The sequence below is a fragment of the Pieris brassicae genome, chromosome 5 (assembly GCF_905147105.1).
Source record: "Pieris brassicae chromosome 5, ilPieBrab1.1, whole genome shotgun sequence".
Lineage (NCBI taxonomy): Eukaryota > Metazoa > Arthropoda > Insecta > Lepidoptera > Pieridae > Pieris > Pieris brassicae.
In genome coordinates, this window is record NC_059669.1 from 11124664 (window position 1) to 11141746 (window position 17083).

The 17083-nt window shown below is 32.4% G+C and overlaps 1 protein-coding gene and 1 non-coding gene across 5 annotated transcripts in view; one reads left to right on the forward strand and one right to left on the reverse strand.

Annotated features, from left to right (window-relative positions):
- The window catches only part of LOC123709541 (broad-complex core protein isoforms 1/2/3/4/5), a 37765-nt gene that overhangs the window by 14886 nt on the left and 5796 nt on the right, over positions 1-17083 (reverse strand). For all 4 annotated transcript variants that reach the window (XM_045660945.1, XM_045660944.1, XM_045660942.1 and 1 more), the window contains exons 2-5: positions 13570-13618; positions 3215-3434; positions 2474-2656; positions 798-1271 (exon numbers count right to left, since the gene is read on the reverse strand). In XM_045660945.1, the coding sequence (XP_045516901.1) occupies positions 798-1271; positions 2474-2656; positions 3215-3400 (843 nt within the window). In that variant the 5' untranslated portion in view covers positions 3401-3434; positions 13570-13618. The remainder of the gene's footprint in view (positions 1-797; positions 1272-2473; positions 2657-3214; positions 3435-13569; positions 13619-17083) is intronic.
- Positions 2955-3038, forward strand: Trnal-uaa. The gene has a single exon. It is a non-coding gene; the product is annotated as a tRNA-Leu (tRNA).

Below are 17083 nucleotides of genomic sequence, written 5' to 3' on the forward strand. Positions count from 1 at the left end.
AGATGGTTCGTTATCGATAATTCAATAAATAATTAATTTCATAGTCAATAATAATTTAACAAACTCCGAGTGTTTGTTAATAAGGTTTTTTTTAATTAGCGGCTAGCGATTGTGCCGTTTTCGAAACAACTTTTTGTAGTTAAAATTGAAGTTCCATTCTGTGAAGGGCTGTGAGCCGGCACTAATTTTGAAGTAGAGTTTTTCTCTCATTGACGTAGCAATTTTCACCTTATATTTTTATCTGTGTTTTCCAGGATTAAAAAATGAAACATTGATCAGTGGACTTAAAATTCTAATCTACGTTTCTGTTATAATATCTTTTTTGTAACCTGTAAAATTCAATACATTTATACATTCGATCTCCACCAATGTAGCAAAGTACCAATGGACTTTCTTTCTATGTGCGCATTTAACATTCGCTCTAACAGTGAAGGAAAACATCGTGAGGAAACCACCTTAAGACCCAAAAAGTCGATGTGTCACAGAAGCCTGATCACCTACAGCCCATTATATTGACAAATCATCATGAAACAGATACAGACATCTGAGGCCCAGACCTAAAAAGGTTGTAGGGCCACTGTTTTTTTTTAAAGCTAGATATTACGCTGCAAAAGAAGTTATAACCTACCCAAGTTGATGAAAAAAAGGTCACCTTATCTTGAAAATGATTTTTGATCTTTATTAGGAGAGAAAAAGAAATCCAACAGTTGTGTATAACACCAAACGCGAGACTCCAGTCCTCACAGGTCTACCACCATACTAGAATAGGTCATTAAAAAGATACCAATAGAACTCACCATGTGTCTATGATGCGAATGAGGCGGAGTATCATCAGCACTGCGATCGATATCCGCATTCGATTGGCAGATCATATCTAACGGCTCGTTCTTCACGTCATCCATGAGTTTGGGCGATGGTGACGAGCTTGAATTCGAAATCCCATTCCCATTACCAGACTCGTGACGATTGTTCAATAGTGAGTTGTTCTTTGTTGAGAAGTCGTGTACTTGTGATTGATCATTGTTGTTGTCGTGGCGCGCGCGCTTTATTACGTCCGGGGAGTTGTCAGCCGAGCGTGACATTCGACGCGGAGGCATAGGAATCCGGCGGTTGAGGGGTTGGGGCAGTAGAAGGGCCTCTTCCAGTTTCTCCGAGTAGCTTGGAGTGTGTGGAGTGTGAGGGGTATGCGGGGTGTGCGGGGTATGCGCGGGATGCGGAGATACGTGCGGAGACGACTCGGCAGTTGCGCGGGCGATGCTTTGTACCAGCGACTGTAACAATGGGGCTTATTATGACCATAATAAGTGTTACCTACAAACATTCATGACATCAGAAATCCAATGGATTTTATATGATTGTTTAGATTTTGACATTCTTTCGCTGACTAGTTAAATCGGCCAGTTAATAATGTATTAATATAAAGTTCATATATATTTTAGATAGAGAGAAATAAAATCTCAATTCTAAATAGGATTTAAAGTGATCTATTTTTAAGTCAGGAAATAAAATATCTAATATATTTCACAATTATAATCGAACTAAATGTTAGATTGGCGTGTTCAATAACATTGCCGAAGGTGAAATTTATTTGCTTAGCTGTTCAATAAAATAATAATTTAGTTAAAATTCAAACTGTGGCCGCTGGATTCTATACAATCATAAATATTCAAATAGTCTAGACACTAAATGTATGGTTCAAATATAATTTTAACGGGAAATTAACCTATTTAAAAATGATTTCCCGAAATATATGTATAACTTCTGAACAACCACTACAAATTAAATGTTATGTACTTTTCTACATTATTTTAGAAGTAAATAATTGAATGAGGATGAAGACTAAAATAAATATATTGTAGAACGCTTATGTCGTCGACAAAATGCAAAACCGTCCTTTTATTAAGAAAACTGCAATATTTGAAACAACACAAAGTGCACAGGTATTTTGGTATTTGGATTTAAATCAGACTTGTATTGACATAACCTCAGACAGCTCGTAAAAGATTGTGATGCTCGTACTTTAGGGCGAAATAATTAAAATTCATACACTGCTTTGTATCTAGATGAAAGATAAGTTCTAAAATATATATACTTAATAATCAATACGGGATAATATTGTGTGAAAGACAAAAAAGACTGAACGCTAAGTACGCTACATGTATATGCTACACAGCGGTTTCGCTGTAACTATGAAATCTGGTATCATTATAATATGATAACATACATACATATTGATATAATAATATTTAAGAAGGGATATAGTGTTCGCATTGGGTGATAGTTTAAATTTGTAATAAGACCCTTATTTATAATATAGCAGAAAATTGCCGATTTTAATGGATTTGTAACAAACACAAACTATTTGTAACAATATCAATTAGAAATGTGTGATAGATCGAGACCCAAGCCCCAGGGGGTGTCATGACCATTTAGATCCGCCCCCGAATACTAGAATCAAAATTTTATTTCTTACCCCTTTAGTATCGTCATTCTGTGTGAGTCCTGAGACGCGAAGGACCTCCGCCGTCTTCAGAAAAGAGGAGAGGCTCCTCTGATGCACGTTGACCTCCCCGTGGTATATGAACTCCACCAGAGCGTGTAGATCAGTGAAGGCAACATCTTGAAGAACTATCACTGGATGCTTGCACGGTGTCGACTAGAAGTAAAGAAATTATGATAATGCAAAGTATTTTATCGATTTATTATTGCACTAACCCACGATGTCATCATGGTTTTTAGAAGTTCTATTCTGGGTTTCATATGTACTAAGAGTCAAATAGACGATAAGTAGTAGTATAGAAGTCCCATTCAAAACATCTTTTTTTTCCTAAATCCTTATTTTTCGAAGATTAATAAACTTTCTTTAATTCTTAAAAAACACAATACAAGCTAAAACGTTTAATAAAATATGTAACAATTCATAAATGAATAAGTATTTCATTCGTTGCATTCAAGTCAGGTTGGCCGAGTGGTCTAAGGCGCCAGATTTAAGCTCTGGTTCCCGAGAGGGAGCGTGGGTTCGAACCCCACACCTGACAAATTCCTTTAAGTATTTTTATACTTTTAACCAGTTGTGTATAACAATTTATCTTTAGGATTAATTTATTGTTCCTTTTAAATATTTCATGATCATTTTAGTACCAATGTTCACGTTAGAAATTGACAAGTACGTACATTAATATGACAATAAAACTTGATTATAGGTGTTACTTACTTTTAATAGTTCTCTAAAGTAGGGGCTACATGCCGATAAGACTACCCGATGCGCCTTTAAACTCTTTCCGTCACAGGCCAATGTGACGTCAACAAAGTCCTCGTCATCACGAAGATTCTCGAAGGCGCTGGTGATGCTGCTCTGGTAATTGTTCCAGCGCAGACAGAAGTGCTGTGTATCCACCATTTTGTTTGTTTTTAGCGAGTCATGTGTCCCAAATCTGTAAAAAGCTACATATTACTGTGTGAAGGATCCAGTAATTGTGACTACAGTAATCACTTCGTTTTATCTTAAATAACATGTCAGATATGAAACCTACAAAAGTTATAATTGTAATAACACGATCTCTTTTATGTTGAACAAGGAAACGAAAAACTAAAGTAGTGGCGAAAAACCACAATCTTTTAGGACTGGGCCTCAAACAGACATTTAACGCTGGCAGCATTTCCTCGCTGTATTGCGATATTCGTTGAGCGAAGAAAACACCAGCTCTGTGGTCACCGGTACTATCTACCAGGCGCCAACTTAAATTTTGAATTTTGTAATGTAATATAATGTTTACAATATATCTGCCCCACACCCCATCGGAATAAGTCTATCCATAAGTATAAGTCATTTACCAGGAATTAAAAATGTTCTATGTGGATCTCGTGTAACGTGCATTTCTATTTCAAATGTGAATCCGAAATCCGATATATCTTTGTTATCAGAACTTGGCTATTGTCTACTAATTGTTTAAAAATACGAATGTCATTTCTTCATAACCACCTTTTTTTCATTGTTGTTAAGGCTGAATTTAGCACGTTTCTCACTGTTTAATTGAATTCGAGTTATGGCATTGCGATTTTTAAAAACTAGGTTGTATCTTGACTTTATCGCACTTAGTAACGAGTTTAGTAATTTGGAATAATTTGCTAATTTCTCTTTTAAAAATTTATTATTATTAAAAAAAATAGCATATCACTATTTTTTTTATGTCGGTTAAAAAGTCGTTTAGATTTTTTCGATTTTTAATGATTTTTTTTGATAGAACAGGCAGATGTCAACAGTTTAGTGACATCGCCGCCGATGGATAGTAACAATGTCAGACGGCTTGGAAATGCGTTGCCGGGTTTTTATGAATTTGTACGCTCTTATCTTGAAAGACCCTAAATCGAATTGGTTCGAAATATAATTCAGTGTGCAGCTGGTTCCTTGTAAAATGTTTGTCCAAAAAATAATAATAATTTGGGATATTAAAAATTTTATATAAATGTCAAACCGTTTCGAAGGAGTTTCGTTACATATACTGTAACACAACTATATAAAATATAGCATATTGTATGACTGGATGAACGAAGTGACCACATGAAAGCGTATATAAAAACTATATATTTCAGAGTCTATCGCTATATATATATATATCCTTTATAAATTCAGAGTACCACGTTCTTTTATAATTATCACGTGTTTAAACAAAACGTGCAATTTTCGCAATCCTAAACAATTAAAAACTTTTACTTTGTTCTAGAAATATATACATCAACGCTAAGGCTTCCTTGAGGCAGGCTGGTATTCAAGGAAATTGAATGGATGTATATTGTATATTTTTTTGAAAGAATAGTTAAAAATACATACTAAATGAAAATAAATATTCTTAAAAGGCCTTTTTTACACAGTCTAAACTGTACTCTCTGGACAGGGCTCTTATCCCTAAGTTTCGATCCCTGGGTGTGCACAAATGGACCATCTTTCTATGTGCACACTTAACATTCGCTCGAACGGTGAAGGAAAACATCGCAAGTACACCGGCTTTTGTCTCCTACAGAAGGCTGTTTAAACCTTTTATAGAAAAATAAATGATCACGAAACGGATACACAAATCTGAGGCCCAGATTAAAAAAGTTTGTAGCGCCAACGATTTTTTAAAAATTATACATAGTATACTTGCCAATAGTTTCTTGATGATATACGACAAAAACATAATAAAAACGGGTCACATTTGATAATAGTAAAAGATAATAATGTTTATGACAACTTTGAATTATGCATTTGCCCCATTTTTTTACAATAATTACAATAATTAGCGTTGATAGATGACTTTCTATTTAAAGATGCGCTTTTGAACTGTGCTCATTTTATGTCTCTAAGAAGAACGATTGTAGTGCAATATTTTCATAGTTTAAACAGCGTGTTTATGTATAACACTTTTTTCACACACAGAGGAAATCTCATACCGCCGCCATTGACACTCACGCTGTCAGAAGGCTCGCAAGTATCTTTTAAGAATTGGTATTATCTTTTCTCTCTTATCTTGAAGAACCCTAGGTCGAATTGGTTTGGAAATATTTCAGTGGGCAACTGGTTGTACAAAAAGTGCCTTAATGCTCAGTTGTAGATCGACGAACGTCGAATTGTAATTGTATTATTTATATCAAATACCACAATTTCAATTCTCAAACGTTAGTTTAATTTATGACCTGTTCAGATATACGAATTATTTTTTAAGTTCTCTTGTAATTGATGCATACATAGGACTGATTACAAATGCTTAATAATATTTTTTTTAAGAAAACGGAAAAGTCACGAATGCTAAAGTGTTTGCCCTTGTAGAACGGATGATGAGAAGCGATTACCAAGTAGAATATACAAGGCAACCGGCAAGCAAGCATGCATGGTGAATGTCATGAAAGTAGTTGAAGCGAGGTGTCAGGATCCTAGCAAGTAGAGATCTGTAGTCCCTGCCGAAGGCGTGATAATATATATAAAGTAAGATACATTTGGTTTATTTTACATTTACATTTAGAGTAGCCTTGGCCTAGTGGCTTGAGCGTGCGATTCCCATCCCTGAAGTTGTAGGTTCGATCCCTTCGGCTATACACGCATAGGCATTTAACTTTCGCTCGAACCGTAAAGGAAAACGTTGTCAAGAAATCGGCATGCACAGGCGGCTCATTGCCCATTGACAAATGATCAAGAAACGGATAAAGAAATCTGAGGCCCAGACCTAAATATGTGGTAGCGTCATTTTATTTTATTTTACACTGTGTTTAATAGACCTTTTAGGAAATATTAATAGCCAATGACGTATCGAGGTATGACCTTACAAATTTGGTTGGAATATTTTTAACGCCAATTTGAATAGGAAATAAAAACATATTTCACTAGACATTTAGTAAATACATAAAGGGTGCCACAAGCAAATGTACCATTGAATGAGATGAAAAGATATCCGAAGAGATCTAGGCTTTGTGTAGTGATATGCGATGAGAGACGAGCGATTCGTGTCTTTTTACGCATTAATAAGTATTTATTTAATATTTGATAATAGACGACTTTCTTGGTTAAGAGCTAAGATGTAATGCTATATTTGTATATGTAAGTAATAAACGTTCTATTTTTCAAATAATGGCGTCAATTTATAATTAGCGTAGAAAATAGTGGCGTTACAATCTATGTGAGGGAACTGGCATGTCTTTGCCAATTCACGATTTTTCCTACAGTGTTCATGCGAGTGTTCATTGCGCATATTTGTAATAGTCCAGTGAATGGGCTATCTCACTCTTACAACTTAATTACTAACATTGATGAAAATATTGAAATATTTTACAATAATCTTACAACTTACTAATTAATTTTGTTTATCATGCTCTTAATGAGGTTAAGTTTCTGTTTAGTTTTAGTTATTATTACTTTTTTTAGTTATTTGTTTTTATCGAATTCCTTGTTTAATTTTTCCCTTGCTACCTAGCCTTTGTTCCAATGTAATTGATGTGAGGTCATATTTTCTTGTATAATTTTATGCGTACACGTTGTTTTAGAATTAAATAATTAATATAGAAAAAGAAACCAGCTGTGATCAAATGCACGACCTGAGGGTTAAGATTCTCAAGCCATTTCAAACACTGCTCAAATAAAGATCATTCAGAATTTGCCCATACATTATTACGTTTCTAAATGAGTATAAGAATGATGGATTTTAACAGATTAAGTTTTCACAAAGCTTTTGAAATTTACACTTCCGCCACGCATCACGTTTTATTCGCACTCGCTTACAACTTAAACCGGACCGCTAACCGTATTCTAGGCCGTTTTACTCTATTTAACCAAACACCATCCATCTTGACTCAAAAGCTTTTTTACTTAGCGCCTTTATAATTGTTACTTATATAAAGCTTCGCTATTTTAATTTTAAATCTGATTAAAAGATTTATTTCTAGAGGGGTGGCGCAACAAATATGGCGTACTACAATATTAGTGTTAATAACACTGATTATGAAGATATTTTCCACCTTACCAAAAAGGTTGTGAGGAAATATTTGTAGAAGTGGAAAGACTTTGACTTTGTTTAGCGGTAACAATTTTCTGTATAATTTTATATATTAATTGTGCTTTGTTAAAGGTTTCATTTCAGTTTTCTTTTTCTTTTTATCTATTAATGTTTTTCGTTCATATATATTGTTTATCAATGTAATCTTTTTTGGCTTTGTGTTTTGTCTACGTGATTTCTTAATAATATGGATTTGTGTTAGATGTAAGATTACTAATAGATAACTGATTATGCATTAGATACCATACTCAAGCAAGTAGTGTGAACTAAAATCTGATCGATTAAAAAAAGGAATTAAGCTGGTACTAAATTGTTGTATTTATCAAGACACCGCCCAGATTAGTGTCGAAAAAATATTGGAAATCCCGTAATAAAACATTTATCTCGTTAATGAGGAATAAGAGGAAAATGCGCAGTCTTTATGTTTCTCAAACTTAAAATATATATACGAACTGTCTGTTGTTCGCTGAGATGTATAAATATGATGTCTGATAACGCTATTCCGCGTCGTACTAAGTTATTCCAGACTTTAGACTTTTTATCGTCTGTTGTTGAGGCTAAAAGGCCTTCAATAGAAAGGGTCTTTATCAACATAAATCCTGTAGTTATTTTTTTCGTTATAACGGTAGTTTTATATAAATAAAGATGGAAATTTATCTAAATTAGTTACGTAATTTTTAAATGACTTCGTGTACTAGTTCGATTCAATATCTTAACTCGTGATAAAATATAAATAAATATTCTCATTATCATTGTGCATTTTATGTTATTGCAAATAGATAAAGTATTAGGGATCCACAGAATTTTCACAAAATGTGTTAACAAATAAAAAAAATAGTATTCGTAGACATTTGTCTTAATGACACATTTTCTACCAAATGTATTATCATTTATAATTAGTTACAAAAAGCTTTAGATGTCATGTTTTCTTGTTTTGTTTATATTATGTTTTTAGTTTATTTATTATATTAATAAGTTAAGTTACTGTTAAAATAGAAAATTAAAACATTTATACTACTTTTTTTATTTGTGTATGTATGAAAGTAAATGTGTAAATCCTTAAGTAAGAGACGCAATTTTGTAAACAGAGTGACAGTCATAAGTAGGTTGAATTCAAACAGATCATTGAAAAATTACATAAAAAGCTTTTTGGAGTGCACAAACATGCCATAAAAATAATTAACTAAACCCACAACATTGCAAAAGTCTTATCATCTGATAAAGGTTTAGAAACTATGATAAAAGGCATTAGGTCTTATATCACAACAGACCTACGAAATTTATTGATAACATATATATTTGGACGTGGACAAAAATGCATTGATAATTTTATCACCATTTATTTATTTCTTTGTTTTAAATATAACACTTTTTAATCATTAAAAAGTGTACTTAAACGTGTTAGAGTCTCGGTTTGACACATAGGACAATAAATATACGTCAATGTCCAATATATTTGACGTAAGGGAGTACAGACGGGGAGCGGGATTTTATACTATAGATTTTGATATACAAAGATATATTTAAGGCTTTAAAACCATTATCGATTGCTGTACCGCATCAAAATCTATTGCGTAGAAGAATGATGATGATGATAAATCTATCATGAAATAATTCAGTCCAATTGCACCGGTTTTACTACAGTACTCATCAGTCTTCTTTCATCACAGCGTAAACACAATTTGACAGGAAGAGATGATGCTCTTTCGTTTTTAGTTAGAATAGTGCGTATGTATACTTTAATACTAGTAAGTTAGTTGGTTGGGTAAGTTGAACTGGCGAGCAAATAAAAGAGAACGAGAAAGGAAATTTCCACTTAATCAGCTCCTTATAAGAGGAGAACTATGTTGCCATCATAGATTCCTATGTAGGATAGAGATAGATCATAGATAAATGAATACAGGCAGCTTAGGGTACCTCCTACCACGTTTAAAAATATACAAAAGTTTCCTCTTAATATAGAAGCATATATATTAAAAATTTATTAAGTCAACAATACCGAACGTAGTATCCAAGTAATCACCAGCCAGTTCACGGTCACTTCATAATATATAAAATTATATATTTAATAAATTAGAGCTGGGACGCGATAGCTGTGTTATCGCAGTTTTTTTGTGAATTTAGCATTTTATCAGAGACCTAGGCTACCTGATATCTTATCGGCTATAGTTTAGGTTTCCAAACGATTCTAGTGTTAGCGAATTGGAACATAAATATTCTTTTGCTAAATTATTTAAGTTTAAAAACAGGTCCAAATGTGACTGACGTTATTTGTCTTTTTATATGTATGGTGTCTAGGTGACTCCTTGGTCTAGTTAAAGAGCTACATAAAGAAAACATATGAATAAATACTAAATTATTTCTAATACACTATGTATTTAAATCAACGGTATTTGGATCGACGTTTGTTTGCACATGTTTTTTTGCGATATGTAACAGAGTTGTCGAATACATTAATACAACGTGACATATAAAGCTAAACATTAAATTTAATAAGTTACAAAAACAAGCAAAATAATATACTTGGAGTTTTTATACATTGTAATTTACACAGACCATTAGCAGACTTTGATAGATGACAGGTATTTTTTCTATTATTTTCATGTCTATTAAAAATTAAAATTTATTAGACATAATTGATTAAATACCAGTGAAGTATATATAACTATGTTAGCTTAGACGTGTAACAATAATAAAAACCTATTTATAACATCTGTGCAATCGTAAGTAACCTTGAAAATTGCAACTAAACTATTTCAACAATTTCTTACATTATATACTGTAAGAGTACAATTATCTACGCAGTCAATGCTGACCTTTTGGAAATTATAATCAAAACGAAATAAAGACTAAAAAAAACTCCACACCAAAATATTTGTTGACAGCTTGTACAGCATGCGTAAGTTTGCTAATCTGCTGAATTAGCTCCCCTACGAGCAGTGTTGGCTTTAGTGGCTTCATTATGACTCTCATTTTTGAGGTTCAACCCGAGCTGCGCACCAATTGACTTTCTGTCTATTTGCGCATCTAACACTCGCTCGTACGATGAAGGAAAACATCGTGATGGCACCAGCATACGGCTAAGACCCAGAAAGATGATGACCTACTTGTCTTACAAAAAATATATTACGAAACATATACATAAATCAGACCTAAATAGATAATAGAGCCGGGAGCCAGTTCTTTTATTTTATTATTCTTTTTTTTATATCTCCCCTTTAATTTTTTATATGTTGAATAAAATATCAATTTTCTTAATCTATTTTTATTTTGTTTAACAGTAAGTTTTGGCATTATGTTAAATTATAAATGTCCCGTGTTTATCTGCATTCGGCAGTATTTCAGCCCGTTACATTATCTTAATTTGCCATACGATATTATCGTTATGAAATAAGAATTTTAACGATTTTTTTTGACACAAAACATTAGCAAAATATTTTTTAAATCTAACAGAAGAATCAAATATACAGTATTTACATTTGTCTTAACCTACATAGTAATAATAAAAATAAAATTAAAACAAATTTAAAAAGTTTGGTCCCTGTGGCAGTGTACCTTTAATGCTGGCAGCATTTCCACGCTGTAATGCGATACTTATTCGTAGAGCGAGGAAACTACCAGTTCTGGGTCACCGGTAGTTTTTAAATTGCATATTTAATCTAGTTTATTGTCATAGTAATAGTAATTTTTTTTAATTTGTTCCCTGTAAGTGCCTGTATGCGTATGCCTTTTTAAAATAAATAAAACGAGAGTTAACCCATAACGGCTGACTAGCTTGGTCTATTACGTTGCCCTGCTTTTAATTAGTTCTAAGTACGATAGCAGGTCATCAGAATGTCATGCATTGTCAAGACAATTTTTTTATTTTAAAATATTCGCAAATAGTGATCGCATTCATAGTTATACTTTTAAAAATATGATAACGGTGGGTCACGACGTTTGAGCTTTGACTCTAAGCTAGATAAAGCCTAAATTTTTAGTTCTTACGCGATAACGTTATAGTGTTTAAGTTTTCTTATTGATAACGACATATAATGTTCAACCAATATTAACAAAATTATGCAAAATGTTTGATAAGGTAAAATTGCATACAAAAATATATACCAACGTCACAAATGTTCTATAATTTAAAATGATTTAGAATATGCAATAATAGTAAAGCATATGAACCAAATCTAATGTCTTATTATTAAAAAGTCGATTTATATATAATATAATTAGCGCAACTGTTTAAATTATTTATTTATTTTAAAAATTTATAATTCATCATTAACATTTTTTTCATTAAATAATAATAAATTAATATAGCGAAAACGGACTATAATTAAAACCACGAACATTATGTGTAACAAAGTCAATAATTTGTTTGTAAACTAAAAAATCCATTCCTATTAACTGCGATAAGCTATATAATATTAACTATTAATATGGTCCTTATTAAGTCTAGAAATCATAATGCTCTATGGACAGGACTAAAACCTATTGCGAGTTTAACCATAAACACGTCTTTACTCAAACATATTGATGCTTTTATATATTTTTTGCATAAGAAACGATAATAATTATATTTTCCTAAACGATATAGGTATAACTTGTAAATATCTTATCAAAAGCCTGTCAAGTAAGTGTCGGTCAAGTAAAAGGGTTCTCTCCTATTTTTCTTTAGCTGATTCCCCGACTATATTAGTATATGTATAAATTATGTAAATAGCATTGTTTACTTGGATGATGAATCATTACGTTTTCTGTTTATAACTTTTGTATTTTTATAGAATGATGTCTCTAGAAGCTGTTGTTCAACAGTATCACTTCGAAGTTCGTCTCCGTTGCGTTCATTCCCATAATTTGTTCAGTGTTGTACCTGTAGTAGCCATACATTGGACAGTCAGTCACGGCTTCATTAAAATTACTATGTAATTTATAGTTTTATTATTGAATAACTAATTTCTTGGGGTATGCTAACTTGGTCTTGGGGTCTTAACTGGATGGTATACCATAACCAATAAGTAACATAAGTTTTTAGAGAATCCTATTGCAGTTTTCATTTAGTTTTAGTTATCATTGTTTTTGTGTATTTCGTGGATGCTTGTTTATTCTTTCACTTGCTAGCTTGGCTATATTCTGTTTGTACACGTTGTTTTAGTACTTATAAATAAATAAATAGCAAACTATATTCATATTTATCCTCCCAAGATATGAAATTAATTGTTACGAACCCAAAATATAAATTATGCACTTCTAATTAGTGAATTTAAATAGGTTATCAGTGGTGATAAACTTATCTATTTTTCGCATACCTCTTGTTTTTTTATTAAAATCTAAACAATTTTCAGTGCAATATTATTGAATGTCATCATGCGGATTTAAATTATTTTTGAATTATTATTACATTTATCACTTTTTAATTTAAATATTAATTTTCGATTGTTCTTTTAGCTTTCCATTTGGATTTTGTCATGTTGTTTATGATGTAAACGAAAGGTTTATAATTATTTAATTTTTACCTATAAATTTTATTAGTACAGTCCAAGACTTTAGCATCTAGTAGACTGGATACCTCATAGAAAGGGATAGGGAGGAAAATCTTCCTTTACATTGCAATACAACGACGAATTTTTACCAGAATTAGTTACCAATATTTGTACAATTTAACGTATTGTTTTTTTTTAAACGTAGATAAAACGTTACCATAAGTACCACCATACCATAAGTAAACGTTATTGAGGCTGCAACATCACTATATGGAACCAGCTGCCCACTGAAGTATTTCCGAACCAATTCAACTTGGGGTCCTTCAAAAAAAGACCGTATCAATTCCGAAAATGTCGTCTCTCGCGAGACCTCTGGCATTGAGTGTCCTTGGGCGACGGGCGGTATCATTAAACCATACAGCTTGCATGCGGTGGCTTCTTGCCTTTCAACTAAACGGGCAGTAAGATTACCTGATGCTAAGCGATAGCCCCTGGACACACACAGTGATAGAAGATTGTTTGTAACCTATTCCAGGGATTTGGAAACGTGATTATTAACATAAAAAGTAACTTACCGTGTAAATAATTATTGTCGGGCTGAACGCCTTCGATTTGTTATTTTATCTGAAACAAAAATTACATTATATTAATAATTAGTAATACTCGCTTAATCAATGACATAAGTAAACTATGTTATATAAGATAGGGGGACAAACGAGCCTTAGGGCCAACACAACCATTTTACTGGGTACTTTTCCGGAAGGAGTAGCAAAACCTCTCTCTCTCGTGAAAAGATATCTACATATGGTTTAGTCAAGAAAGGCTGACAGACAGACATAACATTTATTATTAACGCAACACACACAGAAACCGACTAAATGATAATAGTAATAATCAACACAGCAAAATAACAAAAAAAAAAGGAATAAGTTCATTTTAAGTGTGTAGTGTGTGTGCTTTGTGGTAGTAACTGGCCCTGGCTCAGCATTATGCTGTGAAGCAGACGTGTCCCACAGCGCTGGTCATTCTGCCAGAGACGTCCTTTTTCATTGCTTATTTAAGTAATCGCGCGTTACGCGTGAATTTAAATATTAAAAGAATTTAAAATGTATATTAACAAATAAACCATATACGAAAACTAGTTTTCAATATATAAAGTCGTAGTTACGTAACAAAGCTCCGAAAGTTCCATTCAGAACGAACACATGCACAATAACACATCACACCCACACATAGAAACTAGACGCGTGATTGGACGAGTTTCACTTTCGTTCGAAGCCTACATATTTCAAATGCCACATGCTGAACACTGATTGGTCAGTTCTCGCGTGACCTTGGATGGGATTGGTGGATTTCCGCCCATGTATAAGCTGTTTACGGAAATATGTGGAGGCTTTCGCGGGACCTTGAGGCGTAGGTATCTACGTGAACACGTATCGGATACGTGGGTTTAATTGCTTCAAACGCTATATGTTATACAATAGATGATGATGTGTTAATAATTAAAACATTGTAGTTGCTTAAATTAAAAGTTAAATACAGAGCTATGTCCAATATTAGGATTTTACACATACTATACGAAAAGATATTACTACGTACGTTCTTACTCAGAGTGTAAACTATTCCTTAAAAAAAATTGAATATATCGGAAGCTGTAAAGATCTTAAAGTTGCTTTCTCAAATCAGTTTATAGCTAATTCATAATTTGACAAATGAATAAATTAGTAGCGCTACAACCTTTTTTAGGTCTCAGATTTTTGTATCTGGTTCATGCTAATTTTCAATCTAATAGCCAAGTGATCAGCCTCCGGTGTCTGACACACGTCGTCGTCGTCGTCGTTCGAGCAAATGTTAAATGCGAAAGTCCATTGGTGCAAAGGCGGGATTCGAACCTACTACGATGCGAGTCGCACGCTACATATTCTAGATAGCTGTATAATTATTTACTTTAAAGTAAAACAATGTGAGTAAAAATGTTTATTTGTTCATATTCCATTACTCTTTGTCCATTGGTCATGAGTTCGCGTTTTCGTTTAAATTCTACAATAGGTCATTATATTTTTCTCGTATTCTTATCTTTGCGTGTTTGAATATCTACACGTGTAGAGGATTTGGCCTAGAAATATGATAAACGTATCTAGTCATAAATTTGCGAACATTCGTTTATTTGTATAAAACTGTATTTTTCTTTTTGTTACATTTATAGAAACGGCAACATTAGTTTCTTAATTAACAAATTCTGAAATAATAAGAGTCTCTCCTCAAACTTTGATTTTGTTTCTTTTGGAGTAGAGAATCTTGGGGCGTGGGTTCAGGTGCTAATTTATGTTGGTCGATAGAACTGGTGATTCCAGAGCTGATGCTTACCTTGCTCAACGAATAAGTATCGCAATACAGGAGGAAATGCCAGCGTTAAAAATACACTTCCCACTTAAATTTGTTTTAATTTTTTCAAACAAACTTTTTTTAAAGTTACCATGTAGGTTAAGTATATTGTAAATATTTGTGTGTTGGAAATAAACAAAAAAGTCATAAATTATGATCTCAGACAAGCTCGGAAAAAAACTTTAGATTAATAATATAAGTGTGAATATAAAAGGAACTCCGGTAATGCTGTAGGCTTTTAAATTTCTAAAGCACTTAAAGCTTCGTGAATAAAAACTATATCAAAACATTTTTCAACAAATAATTAAATTTTATTTAGATTCATTAAAACGACGTGCGAAGTCGCGGACACTTAAAACTAAACTAAAAGTGTTTTTCGCCAAAATTTTCTCTTTGAAGTGGGTTTAATTAACTATTTTTATGGAAATTCGTCAAATTTTATATGCATTTTATTTCAATGGATATTTTGAAGTTAACTACTTGGATATTTTGATTACGTTAATTACGATATGTTTTTTTGCTTTGGCTAATAACAAACTTATCATACCATAGAAACAAGCGGTCTCAATATTTTTTAGGGAACATAAAATTAAAATTGGTTTGACAATAATTTATGATACGAACGATAGGGAAGAAAGTAATAGACAAAATGAAGACAGCTTTAAGAAAACCAACTTAGGTAACAGATGTTACAATAAAAATAACTAGATTAAAATGGAATGGGTGGGAGAGTTAAGAGGAACAAAAAAGTAGTAAACTGGTGCCTGAAAAGAGAAAGACAATTTAGAAGGTGGATAAACCAATTTAAAGAAACAGCATGCTGTACATGACAGAGAGTAGCACAGTACAGAGAATGGCGGTAATTGGAGGAGGATTTTGACATTAATAGGAATACAGATACCTAAAAGAAGAAGCTATTTCTTCTTTCATCTGTATCTAAATTAAAAGTCTATTATTATTATATGTTAAAATGGAATATTTGTGGAAAAAATATTGCAAAGAATGTTGCTCATAAAAATAATTCGTAAGCAATGATAAGGATGGAGCAATACAATAGTTTATTATGTCAACTAGATAATTCTTCCTTATACAAGTTTCTTCACCCGGCCAATGACTTTTAGCGGACATTTTTATTGTCCTATATTATACTATTTGTTTTGCATTTTGCATAAAAAAATGGTTATGTTATCACTTGATGCACACAAATGATTTAATTAATGATGATGATGATACATATTTCAGTTATTGAAACTATATATTTTATGTTTAATAAGAATCCGATGAATGATCTTTTTTTAACACAGAGTAAACACATTTGATGGAAAGAGACGAATGATTTATTAAAAGCGTGCAGACTGACATAATCTCTGATGAATGTCTCTATTAGTATTAGGTTTGTTTTTTAATTATTATATATAATAAATACATTTTATGCGCGTGTTTCAACATATTTGCGTACTTAGAGCAAATTTCACTGATAGACGAGTTCGCCTATGTTTGATACACTAATATTTATTCGGCGTATTAAAAACGCGATAACTGCACCGCTAGTGATGGGACAGTACGATAAACCTTTTGAAAGTTTTATATTAATAAATACCTACATTACTATATACGCTTTAAAGTAAATGTTAATAGTGAACCTAATTATCAAAATAAGGATTATGATATTAACCTTTAGTGGTATGTAAAGCAGTGATATTA